Genomic DNA, 13979 nt, shown 5'->3' on the forward strand with positions numbered 1-13979 from the left:
CAGGAGCATGGCGGAGGTATTCTGGGGAGGGGGGAGGCCGGCGGGAGGCGTGTCGGGGGAGGGGGAGAGGCGGATCTGTGGAGCCGAGCTCCGCAGGATCCAGGGCGCTCAGGCAGGGCTCCTCGCCCTACATGAGTGCCTTTACTTTAGTGCTGACCTTTTGGTTGCTGCTAAAGTGAGTAGCCCCATTGCGGGGCTGCTTCCTTTACTCAGGGGAAGGGGACGAACGTCCCCTTCTTCCGAGGAGCCTCCCGCGGAAGCCCGCCATGGAACCAATGGACCTGGGAGCTCTGGGCTGCTCAGGATTGGGCTGTGAATTAGTTAGAACAGGGGGTAGGACTGACCTCTGAGCAGGCATGGAATCCAGACCAGTGGTATCAAACATGTTTCAAACAGTGGACTAAATAGCATTAACGGCAGCTGCTGATGGCTGGAAGTGACATAATTAAGCAGGAAGTAATGACTTTAAGAAGATGATGCTCAGAAATTTGTTCCCATATACAGTGGTGCCTCGCATAACGAAATTAATCCGCTCCGCAAGTCCTTTCGTTATGCGAGTTTTTCGTTTTGCGAAGCGCGTTTTCCCATAGGAATGCATTGAAATTTAATTAATGCGTTCCTATGGGCAAGAAAAGTCAGAACAAAGTCAAATTTGGTTTACAAAGTGTTTATTAAGTGCTCTTTAAAGGCATACATACTGTACAGAGGATTTCAAAAACGGGGGGATGCTGAATGCGGAGCTTGAAGGCTGTAATCCTGTGCACACTTTCCTGGGAGCAAGCACAATGGGACTTACTTCTGAGGAGACACGCACAGGATTGTGCTCTAAGTTGGGGAGGAGGACAGAGCAGCTGCACTCAATTGCTTGCTTTTGCTGTGATCATGGGGAGGGAAACAATGAAGCACAATGGGACTTACTTCTGAGGAGACATGCACAGGATTGTGTTCTAAGCTGGGGAGGAGGACAGAGCAGCTGCACTCAATTGGTTGCTTTTGCCGTGATCATGGGGGGAAACGTGAAGGAAATGGGGCAGTGAGAGGGTGAATGAGCGATGGGGGGGATGCTGAGTGGGGAGTTTGAAGGCTGTAATCCTGTGCACACTTTCCTGGGAGCAAGCACAATGGGACTTACTTACATAAACTGACATGAAGATCCTCCCCTTACTAGGGTGGACGGGATCATAAACTGGCATGAAGATCCCCCCCTTAAAACAAACCAAAACAAAACAAAAAATTTGTCTTGCGAAGCACGGGTCATAAAAATTTGTTGTGCGAGTCACCAAAAATCGCAAAACGCTTTCGTTCTGCGAGTTTTTTGGTGTGCGAGGCATTCGTTATGTGAGGCACCACTGTAGCTGCAAATGACAGACGAGATAAAATGCAAATCTTGGTCATATTTCCAGTATGTGGAAGAGCCCAATTATCATGCCAGAACAGCCCAATTATCACACACGCTGCCCTTTCAGCTGCTCAGCTTCTGCCAAGGCATCAGCAACTGAGAAGTGCCATGTAAAGTGATGCCAAACCAGAAGCACTGCTGAAAGGGTGGCCCACATGATGATGAGGCTCTCCCATTGCCTTGGCAGCACTCCTTTTGGTCTGCCCCTTCCTCTTCAGCATTCCTTGCCTTCTGAGGCATCTCTTCCTCCTAGAGCCTCAGCAGACGTAGCACTGCTGAAAGGGTAGCTCTGGGAGTGCCCAATTATAAAGTGGGCTGGATAAAGGGCTTCTGTGGGCCTTATGTTTAGCACTCCTGACCTAAACTAAGCCTACTTCTCCATCAAATGTACACAGATTTTCTCTTTCTGGTAATGTTTTGGCAGTTTGAGGGCTCCCCTGGCAGTAAGGCTGGTGCAGGGATGTGTTACTTTTCTGCTGATACAAGGGATTTAGGTGTGATTCTGTCTACGGCCAAAAAATGTAAGTTGGGGGTTGGATTGGTTTGATATGTATGACTTTTCAGTGTCAAACTCATTAAACCAGTGTTTCTCAAACTGTGGGACTCACTAAGTGGGTTGTGAGTAAATTTCAGGTGGGTCCCCATTCATTTCAATATTTTATTTTGAATATATTAGACTCAATACTACCCTGGTATGTGACTGCATTTGGGGAAATGTTACAGACCTGTGTGCATTTGAAGAGGGGCCCCCCTAAATTCAGCTTAGCCTTGGTAGCCAACAATTTCTTCTACTGACTAGCTGTCTATTTCATCACCACCATTGTATTACAACGATATTATATGCACTGGCAAGCAAATATTATTAGAAGAGCCCTGCTGAATCAGCTTAAGCCCAGTACCATGCTTTATATAGTGGCCAACTAGATGAACCCGGAAGTGGGCCATGAAGACAAGTGGTCTCTCCTGCCATTTGCTCCCTAGCAATTAATATTCAGAGGCAATCTACCTCTGTTCTTTAAAATGTATAACTATCATGACTAGTAAAGACTGATAGACTTTTACTCCATGAATGTGTCCAGTTCCTCTTTAAAGCTATCTAAGCTCATGGCTGTCACTGCATATTGTCTATAATCCTTTTTAACTGTCAATCTAATCAAAGTGAATGAAGCATTGATATAATAGGCTTTATTTAGCAAGGTTGATGTAGACATGACATCATTACTGTATGTTTTTTGAAAATGTTTAATCTATGATTTCATGGCTTTGGACAACCCCTTTATTAATCACTTTTATTAAAAACCCTGTACACCACTAATTTGCTGATGCAAAACCCAAAGTGTGTGGGAGGTATATGGTTTGGCCAGTAAGAAACCTATATTAATTCCTAGCTGAAGACATTTTATTACAAAAAAATGTTATGTCAAAAGTAAACAAAAGCTAGAAGAGTGTAAGAGAGAAAGAGTGTGAACACTTTTGATAGAAATTCGGTCTTCTCTGTCTCACCCCTGATTCCGATGGAATTTAGCTCTTTGCCCTCCTTAGACTTTTGGGCTTCCCCTAGGTGACTTGAATTCCCAGAGAGGCCCACCCCACAATTGGAAAACTGCTGGCTACATCACTTAAAAATAATCTATTTATAATTGCACCCCACAATGTACAGTTACAGCTGATAAAAATGAACAATAATAGGACTGTTGCAATACAGCATCGCATGATGTTGTGTGCATGACTGGGCCCTGACCTAAGAATGATTTAATGAAAGGTTTTGTAATGGCAACATATAATCTGCAGTAGACTTGTCTGCTACTTCCTACTCCAGAATTGCATAGCTGGTTAGTTCTCGGAGCCCTCAGTCCAGACCTTCTTATCTCGTCCTTATCTCAGTTGTGGCCTTCCCAGTTTTATTTGTTTTTGGGCTCCAGCCAAATCAATTGCAGAATGGATTTATGGACAAAAGAACAAGTACTTTTAAAGTGGTTTTCTAAGGTTGAAAATTCCTGTCTAATGCAACCTTTTGGGGTATACCACAAGCTTGTCATATAAAATAAATCAGCTCATTTATGAGCAACTTAAAGAAATAAGTGGCTTGTTAATGACACTCACTCCAGTTCCGATTAAGTGGTGAATAGAAGGGGTTGTTTCTCTATGGCAAACCGTCTTGATTGATAGTCTGGATCACTCTGTGATCACTTTGGCTGCAAAGAGACCTACTTTATTTAACCCCTAATGTGAAGCTGCATTAGGAGATTGGTTTGTTTTGTGTGGGCTCTTGAGGTTAGCCCTAAGGGGAGAAAAACTTCTGAAAGTCCACCAAAATTTGTAGAACTCAAATCCTTTTTATAAGGTCAAATGGATTGTTTCAACTGGTAAAATCACTTCCACAGTGGTTAGGTGTTGTGTTGGCTGGACTGATTGCTCATGGAACGCAGGGTAGCGAGTTTTTGCTCTATTGTGGGAGGAGAGCTAGGGCATGTACCTTTGGGGAGGGGCCATTATTACTTGCATACAGTAGTGGAGCAAATGTATTATATGCATTTCATGTTCATCCAGTTATAAAAGGATCCAAGGCAGCATGTGATGGGAAGATCTCTTTCTGAAATTCTGGAGAACTGCTGCTAGAGTGAGCAATAACAAATGGATGACTAATGGTAGGAACCCAAGGGATTGGGCTTTGCCCAATACCTGCACAGTAAAGTCCTAGATGAATATACAGGGCTCCTGGGCTCAAGTCTAGTCAAGTCGAGCTGTGTCCCTTGGGCCATGATGGTTCTCTTGCTATTTGAATGCAACACATTTGTGTGTATGATTTCACCAAGAATGAAATAAGGAATCTTAAGTTACATGTCCTTAAGTGTTACCCTGCCATTCCACGCTCCAAGTTTTCCAATGAGCTTGTGTGACAGTTGTCAATCTTGCTATTTTTAGGTCCGCAGAGCAAAGTGTCAAGATGCCAACCTAATGAGCACAACTGCCTGGGCGCTGAACTCTGCATCCCCATGACCAAGTTGTGCAATGGAGAACGAGACTGCATGGATGGCTCAGATGAAGGGGCCCACTGCCGAGGTAAGCTGCCCTTCAGGGTTGTCTGATGCTGTGCAGAAACTCTTGATGTTGGGAGAGCTCCGGATGCAGGTAAATGCCAGGCCACATACGGGAGCAGAGCGTGTTCACAGCCTACTGATTGAGGAGCTGTGTTCTGGAACTCTTCAACCCTAGAATCTTACCTTGCACTCACCTTACAATGTTGTAACCAAAAGGGCTGATACAATCTGTCTGTGTTAAACGAGTGATTGATATGAGATAGCAAGCAAGTTACAGAAACGCAATGTACTAGATTTATTGACAGATACACAGTGAGATGGAGGAGGGAAAGTTTTTAATCAGTACACCATACTTTAAAAATATTTTTTGTTAGAGGGTGAGGTCATACTTTTATAGGCTGCAAAACAATCTAGTGTGAATGACTCATATTGGTGTATTATATTTAATTACATTTCCTTTTAGTCATTATAACAAAAATCTATGACAGCTTTCAGAAGTTAGCTTTCAAGTGCTGGCCACAACTGCACATTATCTGGCCATCTTTTCTATCCCAGTTGCTGCTTCTTCTCTGTAAGCATTGTTGAGAAGGGGCGTTTTTTCAATGGCGAGGGGGCGCTGTGTATGCCTAATTCATTTGCTTGCCTGACATTTTTCTTCTGAAGTTTTCCCCTCTACCCCTTCTGCTTTCCCTCCAGCTAGGATTTCTGACCTAGGTGTTGTGATGGAAATATGAATAAGGAACATCGGCTGGGGAGGAAGTGACGGGGAAGGGGAGTGAAGAACTGCAGTGGAAGGGTTAAATATCCCTTCCCCTGCCTGTCTCTTGAAGAATTGCACCTTCCTAACCCTTATGTGCAGAAGTGAAATAGCAGCTGGAGTTTAGAAAACTGAGTTGACTGGATAACAGTTGCCTTTGTGAGTGGTTAGAACATAAGAACATAAGAACATAAGAACAGCCCCACTGGATCAGGCCATAGGCCCATCTAGTCCAGCTTCCTGTATCTCACAGCGGCCCACCAAATGCCCCAAGGAGCACACCAGATATCAAGAGACCTCATTGTGGTGCCCTCCCTTGCATCTGGCATTCTGACATAACCCATTTCTAAAATCAGGAGGTTGTGCATACACATCATGGCTTGTACCCCGTAATGGATTTTTCCTCCAGAAACTTGTCCAATCGCCTTTTAAAGGCGTCTACGCTAGACGCCAGCACCACATCCTGTGGCAAGGAGTTCCACAGACCAACCACACGCTGAGTAAAGAAATATTTTCTTTTGTCTGTCCTAACCCGCCCAACACTCAATTTTAGTGGATGTCCCCTGGTTCTGGTATTATGTGAGAGTGTAAAGAGCATCTCTCTATCCACTCTGTCCATCCCCTGCATAATTTTGTATGTCTCAATCATGTCCCCCCTGAGGCGTCTCTTTTCTAGGCTGAAGAGGCCCAAACGCCGTAGCCTTTCCTCATAAGGAAGGTGCCCCAGCCCCGTTATCATCTTAGTCGCTCTCTTTTGCACCTTTTCCATTTCCACTATGTCTTTTTTGAGATGCGGCGACCAGAACTGGACACAATACTCCAGGTGTGGCCTTACCATAGATTTGTACAGCGGCATTATGATATTAGCCGTTTTGTTCTCAATACCCTTCCTAATGATCCCAAGCATAGAATTGACCTTCTTCACTGCCGCCGCATATTGGGTCGACACTTTCATCAACTTGTCCACCACCACCCCAAGATCTCTCTCCTGTTCTGTCACAGACAGCTCAGAACCCATCAGCCTATATCTAAAGTTTTGATTTTTTGCCCCAATGTGCATGACTTTACACTTACTGACATTGAAGCGCATCTGCCATTTTGCTGCCCATTCTGCCAGTCTGGAGAGATCCTTCTGGAGCTCCTCACAATCACTTCTGGTCTTCACCACTCAGAAAAGTTTGGTGTCATCTGCAAACTTAGCCACCTCACTGATCAACCCTGTCTCCAGGTCATTTATGAAGAGGTTGAAAAGCACTGGTCCCAGGACAGATCCTTGGGGCACACCGCTTTTCACCTCTCTCCATTGTGAAAATTGCCCATTGACACCCACTCTCTGCTTCCTGGCCTCCAGCCAGTTCTCAATCCATGAGAGGACCTGTCCTCTAATTCCCTGACCATGGAGTTTTTTTCAGTAGCCTTTGGTGAGGGACCGTGTCAAACGCCTTCTGAAAGTCCAGATATATAATGTCCATGGGTTCTCCCACATCCACATGCCTGTTGACCTTTCCAAAGAATTCTATAAGGTTCGTGAGGCAAGACTTACCCTTACAGAAGCCATGCTGATTCTCCCTCAGCAAGGCCTGTTCGTCTGTGTGTTTTGAGATCCTATCTTTGATGAGGCATTCCATCATCTTACCCGGTATGGATGTTAGGCTGACTGGCCTATAGTTTCCCGGGTCCCCCCTCTTTCCCTTTTTAAAGATTGGCATGACATTTGCTATCCTCCAATCTTCCGGCACCATGGCCGTTTTGAGGGACAAGTTGCATACCTTAGTCAAGAGATCTGCAACTTCATTCTTCAATTCCTTAATAACTCTTGGGTGGATGCCATCAGGGCCCAGTGACTTATTGATCTTTAATTTAACTGGTTCCAAGTTAGTGTAGTAGTTTTGTGGTGACTGGAATCAATGTGTCCATGACTAGAGTCATAACCTTTTTCTAGATATGTTTATTGAAAACTTCTTGCTGTTGAATAAAATCCAAATACGTACATTTGAAAAGAGAAGTAAAAGAAAAGAAAGTCTTAAACTAAGGAACAAGCTGTGAATCAGTAAAAAAGCAATAATAGTAGGGGACACAAGGTAGAGGAACAAATCAAGTGAAATGAAGGTTGATGGTACTTCGATTTTCTGCATCAGGTTTTGGTGTTCTCTATAGCAAGCATCAGTTATCTGTCTACTTCCTAGTATCTGCCCAGGGAGTGTCGGTGATTGGGGTTGTGACTTTTGAAAGGATATTAAGAGGATGGATAGAAGACATATGAGATGGTGAGAACCCTAAGATGTTGGAAGCAGATGTGCCCAAATATTTTACAAGGAGGAAGGATTGTCTATTAGTTTTTTTAATTAAACTGTTTAAACTTAAGATGAGTTAGTCAAATGGACCATTGACATAAATCAGTTGGCATTTAGCAGGTAGCTTGACTACAAACTAATGCAGCCTGATCTTATGTCTTTTTATTTACTCAGAAGTAAGTTTTACTGAGTTCAGTGGTGCTTACTCTCAAGAAAGTATGTCTAAAATTGAGGCTTTGGTGCAATCCTGTCTGTGTTTACTCAAAAGGGAGTCCCAACATGTTCATTTAGGCTTCCTCTCTATTTGTGTCTAGGATTGCAGCCTCTGACTGCCAGAAAGTGGCCTGCATTCGCTTGGTACTGGCACAGTTTAGGAAAAACAAGTGCTTAAAATAGGGAGGGGGGGGGGAAGCCACTTGTTTCAGTTTCTCTGCAGGCTGCTAAATGGCCACATTGTTCCCTGGAGGGCTTTAAGGCTCTTGGGAGGTTTCATTCTGGTACAGATCAAAGAGGTTTGTTTCTTTTTAACCCTGCTCTGTAATCCTATTGGAAAACTCTCCCTTAGTGGCATTGAATATCAGGAGTGTTTTAAGTGGATGTCACATGAGCAGATTACTCACCTGCAGACATCTGTCCTGAAGTGAACTTGGGAGCAGAGCCCTCAGCTTGTGCGTGGGGAAGTGGCGTGATGCCGGCTCAGCAGTTTTTGGCACCTTCATTGGAGTGTCACAGACCTCCGACTAATGCAGAATGTTGGACAAGTACAGCTGTACCATTCAGTTTGGTAGGCATCCAACTGTGGAATGTTCTATTGTGAAGTTCCCTTTTCACCCACAGAGCATGTACATTCCTCAATAGTATTTTTCTCTGACTCTCTTCCCCGCTCCCTGATGCCACAGTATGCATCCTCATCTCTGTTGCCTAACCAGTGACCCTTTGCTTTGAGATTTGGAGCAGGTTAATTTAATTCTTTTGTATTTGCTATTCTGTGGCCTTACTTAAATCAGACTTGGTAGAGCTCCCTGATCACCCTCATATGCATATCTGAAGGTTTGGACAAGTTAATGGAGTAGTTCCCAAACTGGCTCCTCTGAGAGTTGTGGAAATCACCCAGGGGAAGTGTGGAATTCTTGTGAAAAACCTGCTGCCCTAAACAATGTATAGGATTGTAGCCCTAATAGGGAGCTGCGACCAGTGGCCCAGTAAGTCAAAAGTTTGGGAACCACTGAGTTAACGGAATTATGTGGTATAATCTGCAGCCCTGTGTGTTGTAGGGGAGACCAGGATAAGAATACTGGGAGGCTGACGTTCATGAGGGAGAATTATTGGTTGAGTTATACAGTGGCAGCCACTGGCTCTCTGCAGAACTAAATCCAGAATTCTTGGTGGCAGTGGTGGTAACAGTAACTTTGGCTGGTTGAAAGTCCTCACAATTGAGAGCCACAATGGTGTAGTTGTATTGGAACTGATCCAGAACTGATCTGGTCCAATCCACTGGAGTCATAGTGGCGGTGCTGAGCGCCAGTGCCAGTGCTGGATGTCGTAAACGTGCTGTAAAGCATGTTTACAGCGCCCTGGGAATAGAGAATGCCGGCACTGAACCAATGCCAGTTGGCGCGGGGATGGCTGGCTGGCACTCCTGCAGTACCGGCTGGAGGTAAGGCTTTTTGGAGCAAGGGGGGGAGTAGGCGGAATGGGGTGGAGGGAGGGGAGGATTGAGCCCGGGAGGGGGCTGGGACAGGTGGAGAGGCCTCTGCTGGATCCTATGTTCCATGTCAAGCTGAAAAACCCAATGTACAGTTCCTCTAGTCAGCGCAGACTGGAGGAGAACCATTGTAGGGCCTGCACCCTTGCTTGGAGGGACCAATGTCCCCTTCCCCTGAGGAGACCTCTGGTGGCTGCCGCGGTGCCCATAGAATACAGTGGTAGCTAGTTTGTCACTGCTGCTCCTCTGGGTGCTGGACTGCTTAGAATTGGGCTGTTAATCCTAGGAGATCCAGGTTCAAATCCCCACTTAGCCATGAAGCTTCCTCGGTGACCTCAGACAAGTCGCTAACTCTGAGCCTCGCCTATAAGAACATAAGAACATAAGAACAGCCCCACTGGATCAGGCCATAGGCCCATCTAGTCCAGCTTCCTGTATCTCACAGCGGCCCACCAAATGCCCCAAGGAGCACACCAGATAACAAGAGACATCATCCTGGTGCCCTCCCTTGCATCTGGCATTCTGACATAACCCATTTCTAAAATCAGGAGGTTGCGCATACACATCGTGGCTTGTACCCGTAATGGATTTTTCCTCCAGAAACGTGTCCAATCGCTTTTTAAAGGCGTCTAGGCTAGACGCCAGCACCACGTCCTGTGGCAAGGAGTTCCATAGACCGACCACACGCTGAGTAAAGAAATATTTTCTTTTGTCTGTCCTAACCCGCCCAACACTCAATTGTAGTGGATGTCCCCTGGTTCTGGTATTATGTGAAAGTGTAAAGAGCATCTCCCTATCCACTCTGTCCATCCCCTGCATAATTTTGTATGTCTCAATCATGTCCCTCCCTCAGGCGTCTCTTTTCTAGGCTGAAGAGGCCCAAACGCCGTAGCCTTTCCTCATAAGGAAGGTGCCCCAGCCCCGTAATCATCTTAGTCTCTCTCTTTTGCACCTTTTCCATTTCCACTATGTCTTTTTTGAGATGCGGCGACCAGAACTGGACACAATACTCCAGGTGTGGCCTTACCATAGATTTGTACAATGACATTATAATATTAGCCGTTTTGTTCTCAATACCCTTCCTAATGATCCCAAGCATAGAATTGGCCTTCTTCACTGCCGCCGCACATTGGGTCGACACTTTCATCGACCTGTCCACCACCACCCCAAGATCTCTCTCCTGATCTGTCACAGACAGCTCAGAACCCATCAGCCTATATCTAAAGTTTTGATTTTTTGCCCCAATGTGCATGACTTTACACTTACTGACATTGAAGCGCATCTGCCATTTTGCTGCCCATTCTGCCAGTCTGGAGAGATCCTTCTGGAGCTCCTCACAATCACTTCTGGTCTTCACCACTCGGAAAAGTTTGGTGTCGTCTGCAAACTTAGCCACCTCACTGATCAACCCTGTCTCCAGGTCATTGATGAAGAGGTTGAAAAGCATGGGTCCCAGGACAGATCCTTGGGACACACCGCTTTTCACCTCTCTCCATTGTGAAAATTGCCCATTGACACCCACTCTCTGCTTCCTGGCCTCCAGCCAGTTCTCAATCCATGAGAGGACCTGTCCTCTAATTCCCTGACCATGGAGTTTTTTCAGTAGCCTTTGGTGAGGGACCTGCCTACCTCACAGGGTTGTTGTGAGGACAAAAAGGAGAGAAGAAACTACAGTACGTATACCACCCTGAGCTCCTTGGAGGAAGGGTGGTATGAAAATTTGGAAAATAATTAAAATGAATGTTGAACGTGTCTTGTTTTTCTCTTTCATTGTCTTCTCCTTCATTATCAAAGACTTCCCTGGCCCTGATTGAGTGCCAGCACAACCTCCTGATAAAGAAGAAGCCACATACAACTCCTTTTGGTCACTGGAGGCTCTAGTCCCAACCATTCTGTTGATTAGCAAACCTGGACTACTACTCTATTTTAGCTGTCTTATCAGGACTTATCCTACCCTCGTTTTCTGGCTTCTTGCCTTATGTGTTGCTAGACTCTGACATTATCTGTTGATTGTATGCCATGCCTAATCCCCTGTTGTGCCAGGCAGTGGAGCCTGTTTAAGCTGTCCTGCAGCCAGGTCTCAAAATATTCCAGCTTTGACCTAGATTTTGAGAGAGATTGGAAAAAGTCAGACCATGGAGAAGAGCGGAGTTTTGAGATGGTGCCTGTTTTGGAATGGAAATGCACTGGAACTAAAGGAACCAAAGGCTGAGGATGGCAAAAATCTAGGTGATCATTAAGGGAGCTGTGTGTTTGCGTGTACGTACATGCATTTGTGTCAGTTCAAAACTCATTGTGCTTCTATGAGTTGCAAAGAAAAATAGACCAGTTGAAGAGAGCATTGCAGCCCTCAGAAAGTCCCTTAGCTGGTGGGTGACACCGATGATCTCACCTGCTTTCAGCAAAGCATTTTTATCTGATTTCCAGTGACCCTTACAGATCTCAATCAAGGTCTGGTATAAAAACTGCCCATCATTCTGTTGGTAACAAAAATGGTTTTATAGAGGGAGAGATTCCATGACCTAAAGGTTCCATCTCTTTTTGGGTTTCGTATGGAATTCCCTAGCCAACAGTTACTCATAGAAGTAAAGAGATGCTCTCTGTATTTCATGTGAATTGTACTGAATTCCTGTCATCTGTACCCTACAAAAGCAAAAAAAAGCCATTGCTAATAATTTGACTCCTAGGGGGATCTTTTGGGAGGCAAGCTTGTTTGTCTTTAGTTCCCCTGCTGAGATCCACTGTGTGCAGCGGTCCCTCTCCCTTACCCTTCTTAGTTTTGTGACAGCAAAATAGATGGCACAGAACTGAGGAAACCCATAGGAAAGCTGAGTCTTTCCCCAGGTTAAGAGAAATAAACTGCCCTCCCCACCATAGGATGCAGCATGCGCCTCCTTGGCATGCATCCATCTGCAAAGGGCTGGAAGGGCCCAATCCTCTCAAGCTTTTCCAGTGCTGATGCAGCTGCAATGCAGCCCCAAGGTAAGAGAATAAATGTTACTTTACCTTGAGGAAGCCTCTATGATTGCCTCCCCACTGAGGAATGGAGCTCACACCTTGTTGGCATGGCTGCGGCAGTGCATGAAAGTTGGATAGGATTGGGCCCTAAGTCTGTAATTCTGTACACTTTCCTGGGAGAAAGCCCCATTGATTGTACTGGAACTTACTGCCACGTAAGTATGCATAGGATTGTTCAGTAAGTGGCAGATCTGGGTCTTTCTTGCAGTTCTTCTCTAGAGTTCTGCTCGGGTGAAAGAGGTGATCTGGTTCTAGTGCCCAGATTCAATTTCACCTACAGATTCTCACTACCAAAGAGAATTCAACATTCTGTTCAGAGCTGTTCTGTATGCTGCTGTTGGAGCTCAGAATGTGTTAATGAGGACAAGAGTTCAACTTCTTGCAGTTGTTCACCCCAAGTCTGCTTGGTTTTATCCCACTTATTAATTGCAACAGTGCTCCCACAGGCTGTGGCCTTTCCTTAAAGGACTTTCAAAAAGGATGGGCCAACCCTGTGTGCTGGAATGAGTGCATGGATGTGTCAGCAAGCCCAGGGCGTGGATTAACAGGTTGGTCCTATTGAGCTTTAGTACTGATGGAATGAACATTCTGCCAGTGCTAACTGCTGTAAAGCACTGGAAAGAGCTTTCCAGTAGCTCATACAGTAGTGCATTACTGGGATGCTGTGAAAGTTTGGGAGAGGGTCATATTTTAGTAGGACCGTTAGGGGATGTGAACCCCTGGCTGGCACTGCAGTGTGCCATGTCAATCATCAAAAACCCGATGTTGTGGCCTGACAATGGGTGTGCTGCAGCAGTGGCCCGTGGGAGGGGCCGTCACTGGCCTCGCCCCTGTGTCTCTCCCGCTGGCCGCAGGGGCTGCCTTCCACCCTCATCTCACCCCCCCCCCAGTGCCAGGTAAGCAGGGGGTTTCCAGACAATCTGAACATTAAAAAACGACATAAGCAGAATAATAACTACTTTGTGAACTATTATTTGAAAGGCAATGTATAAAAAACTGTTAATAAATAATAATAATAATTTATTCTTGGTACACATTCATGTACTTTAAACCATTTAAATACTTATTGGGAAACAGAAGGAGAAATTGAATTCGGGGACAAATGGGGGATCACCTTTATGAAGAGGCAGATAGCAGCAGTGGTGTTGCTAGGGGTGCAGGGGTGTGGACCGCAGCGGGTGTACAGGGAGATCACTACTGGCCCAAATTTTTAAAATCTTCGTATTTTCAAATAATACCATCATGTTATATATCATTCGATGTGTAATTCCAAGCAGAATGCAACAAATGAAACTGTGTCTAAGTGTATCTATGCTATCAAATATTATAACCAAAAAACCAGTAGGGGCAGGGCGATGGTGCATCACTGCGACCACCGCCTGGGGTGTTGCCTTGTCCACTGCATGGGAGTTGGTCCATCATGGGGGTGATGCCAGACTGTGAAGACATTAAACACAGAAACGGGGGGAGGGAAATGACCTGCAAAAAGTGAAAGGAAATGGCAGCCCCCCTTCAAAAAGTGGGAAAGGGGCAGGAGTCTAACCAAGTAGGAAAACAGAACTATGAAATGCTAAAATGGGACACACAGAGGCTGGAGGAACGTGAAAATTAAAGGAAATGAAACAAGCGCAAGGGCGGGTGAGCTGCAAAAAGTGAAAGAAAACTGCAAACTCCCTTCAAAAAGGGAAGAAAGAAAACAGTACTGTTGTAACTGGTGAGTCCGAAGCCTTTGCTGAAAACAAATTGCCCAATATCACACTAGGAG

General features: G+C 45.4%; 1 protein-coding gene across 1 annotated transcript in view; it reads left to right on the top strand.

The window, feature by feature from the left end:
- LRP1 (LDL receptor related protein 1) overlaps positions 1-13979 on the top strand; it is a 374302-nt gene that overhangs the window by 113032 nt on the left and 247291 nt on the right. The window contains exon 4 of the mRNA XM_066617850.1: positions 4325-4462. Within this exon, the coding sequence (XP_066473947.1) occupies positions 4325-4462 (138 nt within the window). The remainder of the gene's footprint in view (positions 1-4324; positions 4463-13979) is intronic.

Source organism: Tiliqua scincoides, chromosome 2, assembly GCF_035046505.1.
Source record: "Tiliqua scincoides isolate rTilSci1 chromosome 2, rTilSci1.hap2, whole genome shotgun sequence".
In the NCBI taxonomy this organism is placed as follows: Eukaryota; Metazoa; Chordata; class Lepidosauria; order Squamata; family Scincidae; genus Tiliqua; species Tiliqua scincoides.